This window comes from Suillus discolor (genome assembly GCF_016758755.1).
Source record: "Suillus discolor strain FC423 chromosome Unknown F5147scaffold_37, whole genome shotgun sequence".
NCBI lineage: Eukaryota > Fungi > Basidiomycota > Agaricomycetes > Boletales > Suillaceae > Suillus > Suillus discolor.
The window spans coordinates 268,019-282,608 of record NW_024541284.1 but is presented as its reverse complement, the minus strand read 5'-3'; the positions used below and the strand labels follow the sequence as shown (position 1 = coordinate 282,608).

General features: G+C 44.0%; 7 protein-coding genes across 7 annotated transcripts; 6 read left to right on the top strand and 1 right to left on the bottom strand.

Annotated features, from left to right (window-relative positions):
- Nucleotides 1-16: 16 nt before the first annotated feature.
- Nucleotides 17-559, bottom strand: F5147DRAFT_775150 (uncharacterized protein; the record flags this gene model as incomplete). Its single annotated transcript, XM_041441674.1, has 1 exon — nucleotides 17-559. The coding sequence occupies one exon, from the start codon at nucleotides 557-559 to the stop codon at nucleotides 17-19; it is 543 nt and encodes a 180-aa protein (XP_041291393.1).
- A 279-nt stretch (nucleotides 560-838) lies between these two features.
- On the top strand, nucleotides 839-1,709 carry F5147DRAFT_654078 (uncharacterized protein; the record flags this gene model as incomplete). The annotated part of the gene is made up of 6 exons (XM_041433844.1): nucleotides 839-965; nucleotides 1,056-1,117; nucleotides 1,151-1,230; nucleotides 1,349-1,372; nucleotides 1,395-1,521; nucleotides 1,581-1,709. The coding sequence occupies 6 exons, from the start codon at nucleotides 839-841 to the stop codon at nucleotides 1,707-1,709; spliced, it is 549 nt and encodes a 182-aa protein (XP_041291392.1).
- Nucleotides 1,710-2,757: 1,048 nt separating this feature from the next.
- On the top strand, nucleotides 2,758-6,653 carry F5147DRAFT_654077 (uncharacterized protein; the record flags this gene model as incomplete). The annotated part of the gene is made up of 19 exons (XM_041433843.1): nucleotides 2,758-2,886; nucleotides 2,978-3,079; nucleotides 3,266-3,487; nucleotides 3,543-3,776; nucleotides 3,861-3,942; nucleotides 4,006-4,055; nucleotides 4,268-4,311; nucleotides 4,443-4,491; nucleotides 4,554-4,651; nucleotides 4,712-4,747; nucleotides 4,815-4,890; nucleotides 4,941-5,054; nucleotides 5,415-5,556; nucleotides 5,607-5,657; nucleotides 5,737-6,029; nucleotides 6,084-6,135; nucleotides 6,309-6,382; nucleotides 6,435-6,466; nucleotides 6,539-6,653. 19 exons carry the CDS (start codon nucleotides 2,758-2,760, stop codon nucleotides 6,651-6,653), a joined length of 1,995 nt encoding a protein of 664 aa, XP_041291391.1.
- A 733-nt stretch (nucleotides 6,654-7,386) lies between these two features.
- F5147DRAFT_654076 (uncharacterized protein) lies at nucleotides 7,387-8,358 on the top strand (the record flags this gene model as incomplete). Its single annotated transcript, XM_041433842.1, has 4 exons — nucleotides 7,387-7,438; nucleotides 7,492-7,655; nucleotides 7,715-7,846; nucleotides 8,011-8,358. 4 exons carry the CDS (start codon nucleotides 7,387-7,389, stop codon nucleotides 8,356-8,358), a joined length of 696 nt encoding a protein of 231 aa, XP_041291390.1.
- A 399-nt stretch (nucleotides 8,359-8,757) lies between these two features.
- F5147DRAFT_775148 (uncharacterized protein) lies at nucleotides 8,758-10,690 on the top strand (the record flags this gene model as incomplete). Its single annotated transcript, XM_041441673.1, has 5 exons — nucleotides 8,758-9,109; nucleotides 9,167-10,033; nucleotides 10,093-10,265; nucleotides 10,317-10,373; nucleotides 10,433-10,690. The coding sequence occupies 5 exons, from the start codon at nucleotides 8,758-8,760 to the stop codon at nucleotides 10,688-10,690; spliced, it is 1,707 nt and encodes a 568-aa protein (XP_041291389.1).
- Nucleotides 10,691-12,356: 1,666 nt separating this feature from the next.
- Nucleotides 12,357-13,375, top strand: F5147DRAFT_654074 (uncharacterized protein; the record flags this gene model as incomplete). Its single annotated transcript, XM_041433841.1, has 5 exons — nucleotides 12,357-12,498; nucleotides 12,675-12,829; nucleotides 12,877-13,023; nucleotides 13,072-13,253; nucleotides 13,306-13,375. 5 exons carry the CDS (start codon nucleotides 12,357-12,359, stop codon nucleotides 13,373-13,375), a joined length of 696 nt encoding a protein of 231 aa, XP_041291388.1.
- Nucleotides 13,376-13,586: 211 nt separating this feature from the next.
- Nucleotides 13,587-14,422, top strand: F5147DRAFT_838026 (uncharacterized protein). Its single transcript, XM_041444117.1, has 4 exons — nucleotides 13,587-13,892; nucleotides 13,949-14,047; nucleotides 14,096-14,184; nucleotides 14,243-14,422. Exons 1-2 carry the CDS (start codon nucleotides 13,821-13,823, stop codon nucleotides 14,045-14,047), a joined length of 171 nt encoding a protein of 56 aa, XP_041291387.1. The 5' UTR covers nucleotides 13,587-13,820; the 3' UTR covers nucleotides 14,096-14,184; nucleotides 14,243-14,422.
- The last annotated feature ends 168 nt before the right edge of the window (nucleotides 14,423-14,590 follow it).

Here is a 14,590-nt window from a genome sequence, read left to right as displayed (position 1 = left end):
GTGGGGTGGACTCCAGCTATTGAGCAGCATGGCTGATAACGCTCGGGGGAGGCTGTGGGAGTATGTCTTCATACTGTCTATATCGTTGTGGCATGCAAACACCAGTACATTTGGTTCTACGCTGAGCTAGGGATAAGCCTTCATCTATCTCCACAGACGCTGTGCCAGGATTGGCATCGGATACTGGGATGGGCAGATTGCATTGCAAAGAAGAACCTGCACGCGACACATCTTGGGAGGGGTGCACTACTGACAGAGCTGGATAAATACTGGAAAACTCTTCATTGGATGGCTCGTGGACCAGGTCAGAAGAGACGGACAAGGTTTGCAGGGAGTGGAGCTGCGTATTTGGAGACACCATGCTAGCGGGTGCATTCTTGGCATCCAGCTGGAGCTGTTTTGCAGCTCCTAGGAAGTCCTTTGCTTTTGATAAAGCAGAGAATAAATGTTTTTTGCCTTTCACGCATGACCGTTGATGCCTGGTGTAGGCGCTTTCCTGAGTAAAACCACGCGTGCAAGTGCATTTGAAACACCTTCCGGATGAATCATCCAGATCCATAAGGTGCTACAAAGATGAGAGATACAGCAAGCTGAACCCAGCGGTGAAAAATCAGAACAAATGACTCACCAATTTCATCCAACAAGATAATATAACATAATAGACCTAGGCACTAGATGGCTGGCACACAATTAGCCGGGTCGCCACGATGGCCATATTCTCACGGACGAGAATCCTGGCAGCATAGACTGGGGCTGGCGCACTTGATGGTGGAAGGAAAAGTTGAACCAGTCATGATATTCCATAAAAAGGTGAGTCCTTGATACACTGACTGACCCAATGGAAGCCCCATCTTCACCTTCTTCTATCATCACTGCCCCGCCTGACTATCATGAAAGTGCTCTCAGGCTCACCAAACTCATTACAGAGGCCATGACTTGCCACTTTGCCCTCCTACATTATGACAGTATGTCAAAATCAATGATTGAATGGTACTGGTAAGATGCCATTTGAATCACGCACTGCATCTAAGAGTTGACATAGCCCCAAAATGCAGGCCCAACGATGACAAGGGAAAGAAACTTCTACCGTCAAACTTTGAGAAGTACCGTAAAAAATGTCAGTTTCAATACCCGTGCTGCCTGTGTGCAGAGGAAGGTGGAAGAGGGGCATACACAGAGGCGGCAGTATACCCATGGAGGGATAAGACCACCAATAAGACTTATTGGAATGTGAGACGTGCGTCTGATCGATGTGGATATCAAGGTCAGCATTCCTCATTTTTGAGAAAATCCAAAACTAACCGTCACCTAGTTAAAATTGACGCATACTATCACCGACCATCTGTAGCAAGCTGCCAGTACCCTCGTTGAGGTATGAGCTTGTTGCGCTGCAGTGTCATCATTTTATTGAGTGATAATGCAGCAGAACATAAAGAACTGCACCCGATTCAACTCGAATGGACCTTCCTGGAACGAACAGAATTGATGAAGAGGCTTGAGTCTGTTGGTGATGGAGTTACAGTGAATGAGTTCCGCATTCTTTTTAAATGCTGCACCTACTGTATGCGAGTCGGATCAAGACCAATCATCAAGCGTCATATTCAATTCTGTTCAAAAGGAGTGCATCAGGTGTTGGGCTGGACCAAGCGCTAGCTAGGAATGGATCACATGCAGGTGGAGCTGCGCAAGAGCGTGGGCCGGGACATTGATCCATGGAGACTGTTGTACTTAGCTCCATCGCACTGATATCATTTACACTAGAAAATTTCTCTACCTGTGAATTGATCCTGGTTTATGAATCATCACCGATTGATAAAACCATCCATGTCAACTTGAGTAAAAAGGAATTCCATGCCTTCGCGATCTGCAGGGTTGGCACTGGAGTTGCACTGAAGATAAGTATTGAATATTGAGCGTTCGAACCTGCTGTTACTGAGTATGGGGAAATGCGGAGCATATCAGCTCAACTTCATTCCCCGGCAGGCCCAGGCCCGATGCAAGATGATCACTGTGAGATTTTATTCAACAGTCCTACTTCTCTGGATATTAGGCTTCAAGCTTCAAGTCCGGTGTATATGTCCCATGTAGCATTATGGATAAATACTCCCAGATGACATCATAGCCCACTCCTCAGCGCTTAATAGCAGCCACCATACCATCATGCTATGTCCCTACCTCACCTCAAACCTGGCCGTCTGTCCATGTCATCACCTAGGCGCTTTCTCCAAATCCTGTTGTTCAACAGCTGGGTCTTCTGTCATAACCTGTTGAGTCTCCTCTTGGCCAGACTTCCATGTCACCTAGGACGTGAGAGAAAGACGATTCTCCAACACTTGGACGAATAGGCAAATTGTATATCCATGTGGAAACACGTTTGAAATTTTGTTATCGGATCTCCAAGACAGACATTCATGTGGGCGTACTTAATCTGTAAAAAAAGATTTCTCTGCTAGGGTATCGATAGAGTTGAAATACATAAAGTCGTGACGATACACCATAGATCTTAAGCTACTACCACCTGAAAAGTTTCGCTTCAGCCATCGACCGTCTGGACCATGATAAACAATAAACGATCTTTTATTGGCTGGCTACATGATACTTCATTGGACGTCACTTACGTCATTTCGATCGCCAGTGAAGGATTGATGGCCAGGAAACATTCAATCACTGCAGCTGCTAGTTCACTACAAATATATTCCTGAGAGCGGATGCCGTTTCTCAGAAACCACGCGCTGCACATACTTTCTGTGATTCACCATGTCGACCCCCTCCTCCCTTCCACCATTCAACTCCCCGGCTATTCATCTTGGAATGTTTGAACTTTCGAATATACTAAGTGCTCCTAAATGGCTGGAATTCTATATAAGACTTATACCATCAGAGACGGTCAGTCCATAATTTCTGAAAGACTTCACAGATCTTGAAAGTTCTTCATATAGATCTGAACTGAACTGTACTTGTTTTATTTTGTGGTTAGAGGTTGGGTCGATCTTGGCGATGTCTGGCAACTAGTTGGGGAGCGGTTGTTGGAAGCGCAAAGGGAGGAATTGTTGCGCAATATCACTGGGGACAGTACAAGGTGTAGAACTGCAGAACTGGCTTTCATGGAAGAGAGGAGGAATCAATGTCAGTTGGAAGTGTCTTTATGCAGTCAGGCCATTGATTATGTCCAGCAAAGATGGATCATTTGTGAGATTCTTTTAATTCAGTACACGAATGGGCGCTTCAGTGGTCTGATACCTTTTGAGCACTTCGTCCTATCAAGGTCCCAACCGCCATCTCTGTCTCAGCAACCCGGAGATGTGTTGTTGCACGTCCTATGGCCTATTCAGCAGCTGCACAACAGAAATGCGAAAGTTGGTTAAGGAGACAAAACACCAACTTCACGTCACCCAATGAACTTTTTTCAATCGCAAGTGACCCACCTTCAAACGCTTCAGCTGTCGATCAGCTTGCCCATTCCCCGGAACAACAAACATCAGTCATCGTAAACATCAGTATCGTCATTAATTTACTTGGCTGCTCTTACTGTATCCCTAAAGTGCAACCCATCATTCCACCTGTGCAGCACATGGGTTACCCTTTGTGTCCAAGAGGCCTTCAATGAGGCACGCAAAGTGGAACTCGTCGCTCAGGCTGGATTGATGACAACATATCTCGATATTGAACATTACCATTCTCACCATCGTGATGCACACTCAGAGCTGCTTTACTTACGTGCAAAGATGCTTCGTGCCAAAGCTGAGGTAGAAGTCTTTGAACTAGCAATCGAAAATGTGTGTGCGTCCATCTACATTGACAGTGTGTTCTCTTCAAATGCTTATGTCATTGCAGCTTCATCACATCCAACTTTTTTTCAGACGATTCTATCAGAGCAAGTGCATACTTGCAAGGAACGCATTCCTACTGGATCAATCAACGATCACACTGATTCAACTTATGGTAATAGCCTTGTGTTTGTCCCAGCCTCGATGTAGGTGGCATGCTGCCTACGGTCGGGTGTAGTATCATCTGCTTCACTTACGTCTGCCGCCGTTCAGATTGCACCATATATTGTATGTTATGCACTACCGACACTTGTAAATCATTGAGTATTTTCTTTAAAAAATTATTGATCAGGCTCAAATTCATTGACTACACAGTTGCAAAATAATGTGAAGGGCTGCTCGCTGCTACAGTTGTTTTTTTTAAGTCGTAATTGTCGCAGATGGCGAGAAAAAACATTTCTACCCTTGTTTCAGACAACTGAAACTTAGATAACATGCAGTGCGAGATTCCTGGATCCGCACCTGTCCATGATGATCAAAAATGGTGTGTCGCCATGTGTGCCATGCTAACTTGAACTTAAAATAAGTTTTGAAAATAATCATAATCAATAAGCTCCAAAAAGGAAATAATAATAACAGTTACTAGGCTGCATTGGCTCCCTCGTTCACACCAAGTTCACACAATCAACAATTGATTGTCATTGTTTGCAAGTTGGAATACATGGTACGTTCCAGTATTGTACCTTCTGACGTTGCCTCAGGCTTCAGGATGCTGTTGTGCTCTAGGCAACTCAACACTCGCAACAGTACTTGGTGGAGCTACTGGACTGCAGTTTTGGAATCTGGCCGACGCAACTGCCATGGTACGCTGAGCCGGTGATGCTGTGAGTACGGATTTACTAATATGTTACATTTTCAAGTTGAATGTCATTTTTATTATATAGTACGAATGGACGTGAAGATCACTTGGTCCCTATGAAGTGAATTGATAACCCTGCATTAGTGACTTCGCTCCCAGTAACAATGTCAATTTGACCATTCTTACAGACCCGAATTGTATGGGAGTGATTGGGAGGAGTTGGTCCACCCCTTAGGGGGAACTTATTATTATCACAACAAACAGGTGAGCACTGATCAATTGTATAAGTGATGTATTTACTTGCTAACATTTAGAATACGTATACATCGATAAATATACGGCATATGGATCGACGAAGGCTCGAAGATTTTATCAATGTATCAAGAGCCACAGCGAAAGAGGATGAGTGGACACTGGTTGTTCACCAAGTGAGTTACAGGGGAGAAGATGTATTTCAATACTACTACGTGGTTCACGACCTGCGCATCATTACCTGGCTTGAGGATCTGAACGGCTACCTTCTTTTTTGAGAGTGTATCCAGGCAAGCGAATGGAGGCATAAAAGTACGCTGCTATGCTATTACTTGTTCTTGTTCTTGTTCTTAATTGTGCTTATACAGGGCTTGAACTCGAGGCTCAGTATTGGTGAGCGTTCAACGAAATTTGTCTTGCTTATTTTCATGTCTCACTGCTCGGCAGGAGACACGTAGAATTTTTTCTGCACAAGTTCCACATGACAACCTCACAAGTGAGATGCACATGTAGAGAAATTCTTTGCTATCTTGGAGGTAAGCCTTATTTCACTGCAACAACAACCAGAATCACCTGAACACACAACAGAAGCGACAACCTTGAACCAGTCCACTGCAGCTACAATTTTTTGGACTCTAGACCAAATGAGACAGGTCGACACACAACTTGCCAGTGTCAGTATGTACCTATATCTTATCCGGCATAACATCATAACGACCGAGAAACAGAAGCCCTCGCAGAAAACAGAACCATCGAGGATACTGGTGTCGTGCACTGTTGTATGTGAGCCCAGCAAATTCGGGCAATTCAGATACTAATATCCCAACTAACAGGCAGAATATTGTACATGCTACGTAGGTTACCCCTTCATGAATCGGATGTTACTGAGTCAACACACAATAGGCCATTACCAGTATTTGAACCGCCACAACCAACCCGAGGCTCGCCTTATTCGAGGTCACGCAGTGATAGAGAAACCTAGGACATGTAAGGCTCTCTATTTCATGGGCAATACTGCAGCCACGATACTGTGTATGCCGATCACAATCGACTGCATCAAGAATACTTCCGTCGATGGTATTGTAAATGGGGTGGACGTCAGGACCTTTATCGATGATTTCACCAGTCAAGCTAAGAGTCAGATCACCCTGGTAAGTCCTGTGTCAATATCACAAATATACTTTGTAACTCATTGGTTCTGACAGGCAGGTGTTTCCGTGGCCATGGACGTCGCCATCCTTGCCATTCTGGGTCTAGGTACGACAATAACCTCACAGATGCTGTGCTCCTGCTCCTTACTTTTGGGTGTTGGCTGTATTTTCGCCGCTACAATAGTGCAACACTTTGGTGAGAGAATGAGATCTATTGACTTCACGGTTGGATTCACACCATATTGCCGCAGCCTGAGCCTGACCTTACTTACTGAACAGGTATATTACCTACAAAAAAAGACGATGATGCTGATCGTCATTACAAGTATACCGACTTGCTTTTGCATACTGAGGTCAGTAAAATTCGATTATGATTGCTTGTATCACTCATAATTTTTTTACCAGTGTGCTAAGTTCTATTCTTGGATCTCTCACAGGTGTTGCTGCTGACTTTAAGCCATCCACACCCTTGATGATCGCATGCTTTACTACGCTCGGCATGGTGATAGGTTCCTTACTTATATTGGTGATTGCAAGTTATGGTCTGGGCTTGTCCAGGACACGGCCCCAGTGACTAATGATATATTTTGGAGGGTGTTCTATGTATCACAGTATCATTACTAAGTTTTTACACAGGCAGAATGACTGTAATTACCATAGACACATCAAAAATATAAGGAGTGACCAATGGGTGTCAATATCATGTTGTCCTTAACCATCGTGACGTTCAGCCTAGACAGCCAGTGACCACTAGTGACCATTATGGTCAAGATCTGCTTGTATTTGACAAGATATTGCCCTAGAAACATCACTACTACGAATAATGACCATTCAGTGCCAATATTATACACATTTTACAACTCTTGATGTGCGCCTGGTTGGCATTGTAAACAGCCATGATGAAGTTCAGCTTAGTCAATGGGTGACCAGTACTTTGGAGAGATGCAGGACCTCTTTCAATAGTTTATCTAGCATATGTCAGAGTTGCAAAACTTATACATCTTCATCAAAATTAGCTTTTTCGTGTATCTTTTTGTCCTTGCCAAGCCACTATGCCATGATTATTTATCACTCTGTAAGCAGATATAATCTGGTAGACATGTGATCTGAGTTTGCCATTTATATCTATAAAAACCTTCTCCTCACCGATTCCCTAATGAATGAGATCAAAATGTTGAAGCGCATGTCTGGCGTCCCTGGCATTCCCGAGTTGGTGGATTGATGGGTGGTTGAAAAGTCAAATGGAGAGCCCGATGTGACCAGCAAATACTGAAAACAACCGCAATGCCTAAGTATTGCAGGGACCAGTCACTCACATGTTCGACTTGTCTTGACACCCTGCACTCACCCCCTACATATGTTCCGAACTCTTAAAGAGTTTGTGAAAGTGCTGAGGGATATCATCATCAGTAAGTGTTTGTTTTTTGATTGGCAATATTTGAACTGACGAATCTAATTTCAGTTCAATGCACAGCGGTGGAGGAACACAAGGTTCTACACCGCGACTGCAGCTTAGATAATGCAATGATTGTAGATCTGTTAGGAGGTGGTAGTAGGGGGGTTCTAATCGACTGGGAGTTTGCAGTGCGCATCAACCCAGATCTGAAGTATGCCATTGGTGGTATGGTACGTGCATTCAGTCAATTACAGTACGTCTAGTGCTGATCTGTTCATCCAATCTACAGGGAACAATCCCATTCATGTCTTGCGGGCTTCTCACCCAACTCTCAGATGCACAACAGGCAGCGCTGGGCGGAAAGAAACTGAAATATATCCCCAAAACATCTTCAAACGCTTTGGCGTTGCCTGTATCACATGTCATTCAATGCTTTTCGGATGACCTTGAATCACTTTTTTCGTATTCATCTGGATTTGCATCAAATTCTGTGGTCCCCATGGCCAAGTACGCCAGGATAGCTTATGAAACTCAATACCTGATCGCTGGAACAACATGGACCTCGAATCCTGCGTGGCCTTCAAGGGCAATTTTTTTGTAACCAAGAAGGAGGAACGCTGTCTTGTAGACAAGATCCATCCTTACTTCAAAGACTTAATCCCTCTCACCAAGGAGTGGCGTACAGCTTTGAAGGACAATATGGAGAACCCTGTTTTCTTCAGCACCATCCTTACACTATTGAACACACATCTTGACCGCCTTCCGGATGACGAGGATCTCGTTTCCACTGTCAAGACGCTCAAACAATCTGCAGCTATTCTCACAGACCGTGTCAAGAAGCGTGTCGCTTCACAATCTTTCCCCATGGAATTACCCAAGCGTCGGAAGTCTGATGGTATTTCGATGGAGACTGACAATGAGTCAGATGGTTAGCATACATACAGGCTGATTCTTCAATGTAAATATCTTTTTCATTGCTACTGTGTTGTACTCTCATTCTCACATTGACCCGATGTACTATGCATTTTTGGTTGTTGTGACTTGTATGACTTTAAATTATGTTTCTTGGCAACTTGACTTCACACATTTATTCTCACCAAGTTGACTCACTCGAAACATGCGGCATTGATTATTACATGGTACACGCTTCAGTGTGATGCTGCATGCATTTTTGAAATGTAATACTGTCCATTATTCGCATCAAGGCCATTCTATTGGTCCACCCGGCACCGAGACATGATACTAGTATATAAAAGGCTGGTGAGTTTGCGACTCGATGAATCGCTAGACTCAGGCTTCACCTCTTTCTCTATCCTCCGTCCAGTTGCAATCATGCCTCCTCGTGCTATTAACAGCCCCAAGAAGAAGAGGTCAAAGCACAAAGACTCAGATGCTTCTGGCAGGGCAGGTGTACCAAAAAAATCTCGCCAGACTACGGACCTCACCGAAACACTCAGCATACCATTTGTTTCCCTTGGCCTTGCTGAAGCTGAAGATGGTGCTCCACAACGTTCTAGCCACCCCAACGCAGGGACTGGAGGTAGGAACAGCCAGCTAGAAAAGATTGGCACAGTCCTTGAGTCTCAGTCTCGAAGTCGTCCTCCCAAGGGCTCCACATCCCTCAGTCCTAATATCCCAGTGAACCCTCAGGCTCCGGAACCAGCTCGTAAAGGACGGAAGGGTCGTTCGTCAGGCATGTAAGTATTCGTTTTTGCTAATGCTGACATCTGCATTCAGGCAGTTTCTCCGCCTTATAGTTCACTCACTGTTACCAATGGTCCTGCGAGCATTGATAACACAGGTCCTGGTTTTTCAATGCACCAACCTGGTGGAAGGTTTGGTTTTGTTGCTCCTCCCAGTGCTGGCCATAGTCTTCACGAGGCTAACAATCCACATATCGATGTTGGCTCAAAGGCTGTCAAGAAGCGTGCTATGAAAGTAGCTCGTGATCCAAACCCACGCAATATCATACCACCACTCACCACTTTCATGGAACAAAACTTGGATCCAGCCCTTTTTAAGGAGGACAACAGTGTCAGGCGTCAATCTATACTGCGAGAATCCAAGCTGTTGAATAGCGGACCCAAAGGCAGCAGCACCAATGACAATGATGACGAGGATGAGGATGAGGATGAGGATGAGGATGAGGATGAGGATGAGGATGAGGATGAGGATGAGGATGAGGATGAGGATGAGGATGAGGATGAGGATGAGGATGAGGATGAGGATGAGGATGAGGATGAGGATGAGGATGAGGATGAGGATGAGGATGAGGATGAGGATGAGGATGAGGATGAGGATGAGGATGAGGATGAGGATGAGGATGAGGATGAGGATGAGGATGAGGATGAGGATGAGGATGAGGATGAGGATGAGGATGAGGATGAGGATGAGGATGAGGATGAGGATGAGGATGAGGATGAGGATGAGGATGAGGATGAGGATGAGGATGAGGATGAGGATGAGGATGAGGATGAGGATGAGGATGAGGATGAGAATGAGAATGAGAATGAGAATGAGGATGGGGAGAGGGAAGAGGACGAGGATGAGTCGGACAAGGATGAGCACACCAATGAGAATGAGTACCAATGTCGCGATAGCCATCCAGGTAATTTCCTTTATTGTACTAAGATTCACCTGATGTTGTTCCCTATTTCAATCTTACAGGATTTTCAAATGAATCGCTACCTTCGCAGCCTCGAGTCATTTGTCATCTCACACCTGAATTCAATTTTCAGTACTCTCGCGATGAGGATGACGCGGCTGCTCAGACGAGCCTCAATAAAAACACTGTAGCAAATTCTCAATCCTCGTCTGTCCACCATAACAGTGACTCCCAGGTATGCTAACATGGATTTACTGACATTGCACTTATTCTTTTTGCTTTCAAGGGCTCTCTGGATCCTTTGGTAGGAGTACAACAGCAACAACAGACACAACATTCTGAGGTGAGCAAATGGTTTTTATTCTGAATGAGGCTCACAGTTATCGTTTGCATACCTCGAAGCCTAGCAGCGTATTGGAGTCCCACCAAAAGAAAAATGGCCAGCCCCGCCTTCCCAACCCTGACACTCTCGAGCTGCTTCATCAAGTAGCCGAGCACGCTGATGACCAGCAGGCTCCCCAGAGAAACAGAAAGACAAAACAGTCAGAAGACGGGCCCAAACCTACTCTGCTAGCTTGGTACAGGCCGCACTGGAAAAGCTTCCTTGAGCACACCAAGGGAGAATGTCGTGTGGAACACGCTGTCTTCTTAGATAGATGATCTATAGATAAACACCTACAAAATCAAAAATCTCCACGGTCAGTGATTCAGACAAATACCAATGACTGATAACGTGGTTGTTCATGGGTGGCTGTTTACACTTCCCCAAGCTATGTTCAGACAAAAAGTACTTCTTGTGAGGTCAGTAGCAATACCAGTCAATCCAACAGTATGGACACAATAGAAAATAAAATAAACAGAATGTAGTCAGCCCAACGGTATGGTGATGACAAAAAGAAATTGATTCACTCCAACGGTATGGCAGTGTTTAGAGAACAGAGAAAAGTCAGCCCAACAGTATGGTACTGATAAAAAAAAGAAATAGATTGATAAGGGAAACCCTTCCTTCAGTAACAATGCTTCTTGTAATAAAAATTTACTACAGAAAGTCATGTGAAATTATAGCAATCACCCCCTCAGCACAAACAGGTAGAATCAAAGGTCAGGACTAATCAGTGATCAGTAGAACTCTTAGTTCACTATTGAACCTGCTGCCAAGGAACTCACGATGAGTATTAAACAGAATCAGGAACGGACATCCTTGGATTTCAGTACCAAGTCCCCTATTCAACAACTAAAGTCTAGCAGACAAAGAAAACCCTGGCTCAGTATCACTACTCAGATGAGTGAGGTCAAGCGTCACTATCAACTTCTGAAGTCTTCCCACTAAGCCGGTGCTTAGATGGACGTAAAGACAACACAAAGATCTTGAAACAAATTCAGACAATAACACTGAGATGTGAACGAACTGAACAGAAAAAGAGACAAATGAAAAGAAAGAAACAAAGAAAGAAACAGAAAAAGAAAAAGAAAGAGAGAAAGAAGAAAGAAAAGAAAAAAAAAGAAAAAGACTAGAGGTTCACCAGTAGAAAATCAAAGAAAAAGTTTGCTTACTGTTGAGCACAGTGAGCTCAAGATATTTCACAGTTGTTGATGATGAGCTAAAGGTATTGCTGGATGTTGCTTACAATGACCTCTCAGTTAGTTGCTTAACAGCTCTTGTCACTGTTGTTGATACTGATCACACTTCACACTCAAATTTATTTTGTGGGGCTTAAAAGTTCCCTCTATGCATATTTTTATTGGCAAAAAGTGGGGTCTTATATAGATAAATTAGGGTGGCTGTGCTACTATTTCCCACGTTCTAATAGGCTTAGTCAGATTGTACCAATACTATTTACTGTAGTCATGTGCTTTATAATTTGTGTCATCAAGCTTTAGTCATCTCAAAAGGTTGCTTTGTCATGATTTGGTTTAGGATCATAGGTCACCTGACTGTTAGAGTCATATGACTTAGTATCATGTGACAAATATTAAGTAACAGACTGATTATGTTATTTGTTGGTGTTTTGTTATGATGTTACTTTATTGACCGTAGAAATGACGTGAGCCGTGTATTTAGAGTGTTAAGAAAGTTCTCACAAGGCAACTTATGCAAGAACTATTTTACACTGTTACTTGACATGTGGGAATTCAGTCTGAGTCATTGTTATTGCTGACTAAGCAGAATTTACTGCAAAATTAAATATACAAGAATATTCAGCCTATCTGAGTCTGTCTGAGAAATGAAAATACTATCTGAACTGCAGTCTGAACCATAAAGTAAAGGAAGATTGTTCATAATGATTTCTAGGGTATCAGGCTCGTGGGAGAGCATTAGTCATCCATGCACCGAACCGGTTTGGTGCAGGTCAACGCGCTTGACAATCTGTTTCCGAGTTTTGTTGATGATCTTCCAGGGTCAGTAACTGAAGTTCTCATTGCAACTTTAGTTGTTTGGGACAAGGAAGGAAAACAATTCGAAGCTGGTGCGTGTTTGCTTCTTCTTGCGCTAATTTGTTTCATGTTGCAATCCAGGGGTTTGGCCAGAGTAAAAGTGTAACATGGCTCGATTGGTACGTGTTTCGCTCTCTTAATTTACAGTCTTGCTGATACAATAGGTCTTTATTGAAGTTATATGACGATCTTTCAACCTGGTGATCAGAACTCAAGAAAACTGCCATAGGCTTAGCACCTCTTGCATACTCACTTGTTCCCCCTGCGTCAGTCCCCGCTCAAGAATGTGCAACATGGGCCCAGAATGCTGCTTCGCAATTACTTTCGGAATCCGAGTTCTTACGGTTTGGATTGGATGCATTGGTGAGTGATTATGCACTGACTCTGACGACATACATTAAAATCACTAGGGCAAAACAAGGAACTTTGCTCATCCTGGCCTTCATGACGCAGCTATTGGATTCTTTTACATGGGGCCATACCGAATTGCCCGGAAGAGGCCAGATATCTTTCGCAAGCAATTGCCCATCTCATGCTTGGCTTTGGTTTCCACTGTGGTACTTTCTTACCTTCTGCCTTGACATCATGTATTGACATTTTTACAGTACAACTGTGTCCTCGACGGTCTCGTCAAAAATGGTCATGGCAAATCTTATCCCAAGTTCTCTGCCAAGGAATACGGCCCAATATACCGCCAGATGGTCAGAATGATCGATCAAATTCTTCAACATCCATATCATGGTCCCAGGTTAGTAGCGCAACTCCAGGAATGGGCTGAAGCAGGATGGTAAGAACAACCTTTTTCTTTGAAATTTCGGATGCTGATTATTTTTACCTAGGGCCGCATGTCTAAAACTCGATGGCGCTGAGGAGACCAAACATATCCATCTACAAATCATCCTCAACTAAGTCTTCGCATTCCTGTGTCCAAGTTGCAGTACTACCATAGTTTGGGAGCCGTTTTTTGTTTCGTATTTTGCTACTACTAGTATACTGATGTTTCCATACCACGTGATTGAATATATTGCCATTGTTCCTAAATACCTTGGGTGAACTGTACATAAATGAATGTGTGGACAATTATCGCTCTCCAAGTGCTCTGTGAGTGTCTGTACATACATAGTGCTGCCGCGGTCCGGTCCAGAACCACGGTTCGAACCGGACTTTTGGTCCGGTTCTCTGTGGTTCGGTCCATGGTTCCCTCACCAGCCAGAACCGGACCGGAAAGCAGTTCTGGGTTCTGGACCTTCACTAGTGGTCCGGTTCTGATTCGACTTTCCCGAACCTTCCCGAACCGTTCCTTGACCTTCGAATTCCCTTGACTTCGACACCAACCACGACGACGTCAGTGTCCATGTCGACATCAAAACACCGTCTTCGAGATTTGCATTATTTGTTAATCAGGCTACTGTTAGCCTTTTTGAAGGTAAGTACTAATCAATTTATTCTCAAGACTCTGACATATGTTTACCTATATCACAGATATCTACTTGTTCTAGTCTATATGCTTCCTGGATAGTCATGATCCTCCACCGGTTCTCAACTCTAACAGATCTCCTTGGATATTGTCGCTCTGTCTAGGTGAGTATCTTTTTTTTTTGCTTAAGTCCATGTCTCATTTTGTTACAGTTCTTGACCCTAACTATAAGTTAGCATACGTCGAACAGCGATGGACTGTGACGAAGGTCGCAAACGGGAGGGCTCGTCTTGAGGCAGTGGTGAGTACTATTCAAACTTAAGTACCCTACCGGTCTCTAACTCCAGATGTATTCTTAGTTTGACAAATATTATCAAGCGCCTCCAGCCCCAGGACCACATCCCAAGGAGCCAGAGGCCACATCATCAACAATGAAAGCTTCGATCTTTCTCCAGCGCGGGCATCACATCAACTCTGCGCCGCAACGCACTCGCATCATCCACTTTCTCCGCGCTACAATTGATGAAGGCAGCCTATAAGAATGGACATGTGTCAGCAGCAGTAGAGGCAGAAGAATATGCAGTTGGTATGCAGTTAGACTAGCTACCCAATGTCATGTAGATGTCTTGTGAATGTTTTTTCCATTGCTTGAAAAATTTTCGGTTCAGTTCGCATTCAGACCAGACAAGAACCGGACTGGACCATTG

Bases quoted from the DNA above. Each gene is read 5' to 3' on its own strand.
- F5147DRAFT_838026 (XM_041444117.1), top strand. From the start codon at position 13,821: ATGTCGACATCAAAACACCGTCTTCGAGATTTGCATTATTTGTTAATC. The intron at 13,893-13,948 runs GTAAGTACTAAT...CCTATATCACAG, and splicing joins TACTGTTAGCCTTTTTGAAG to ATATCTACTTGTTCTAGTCT.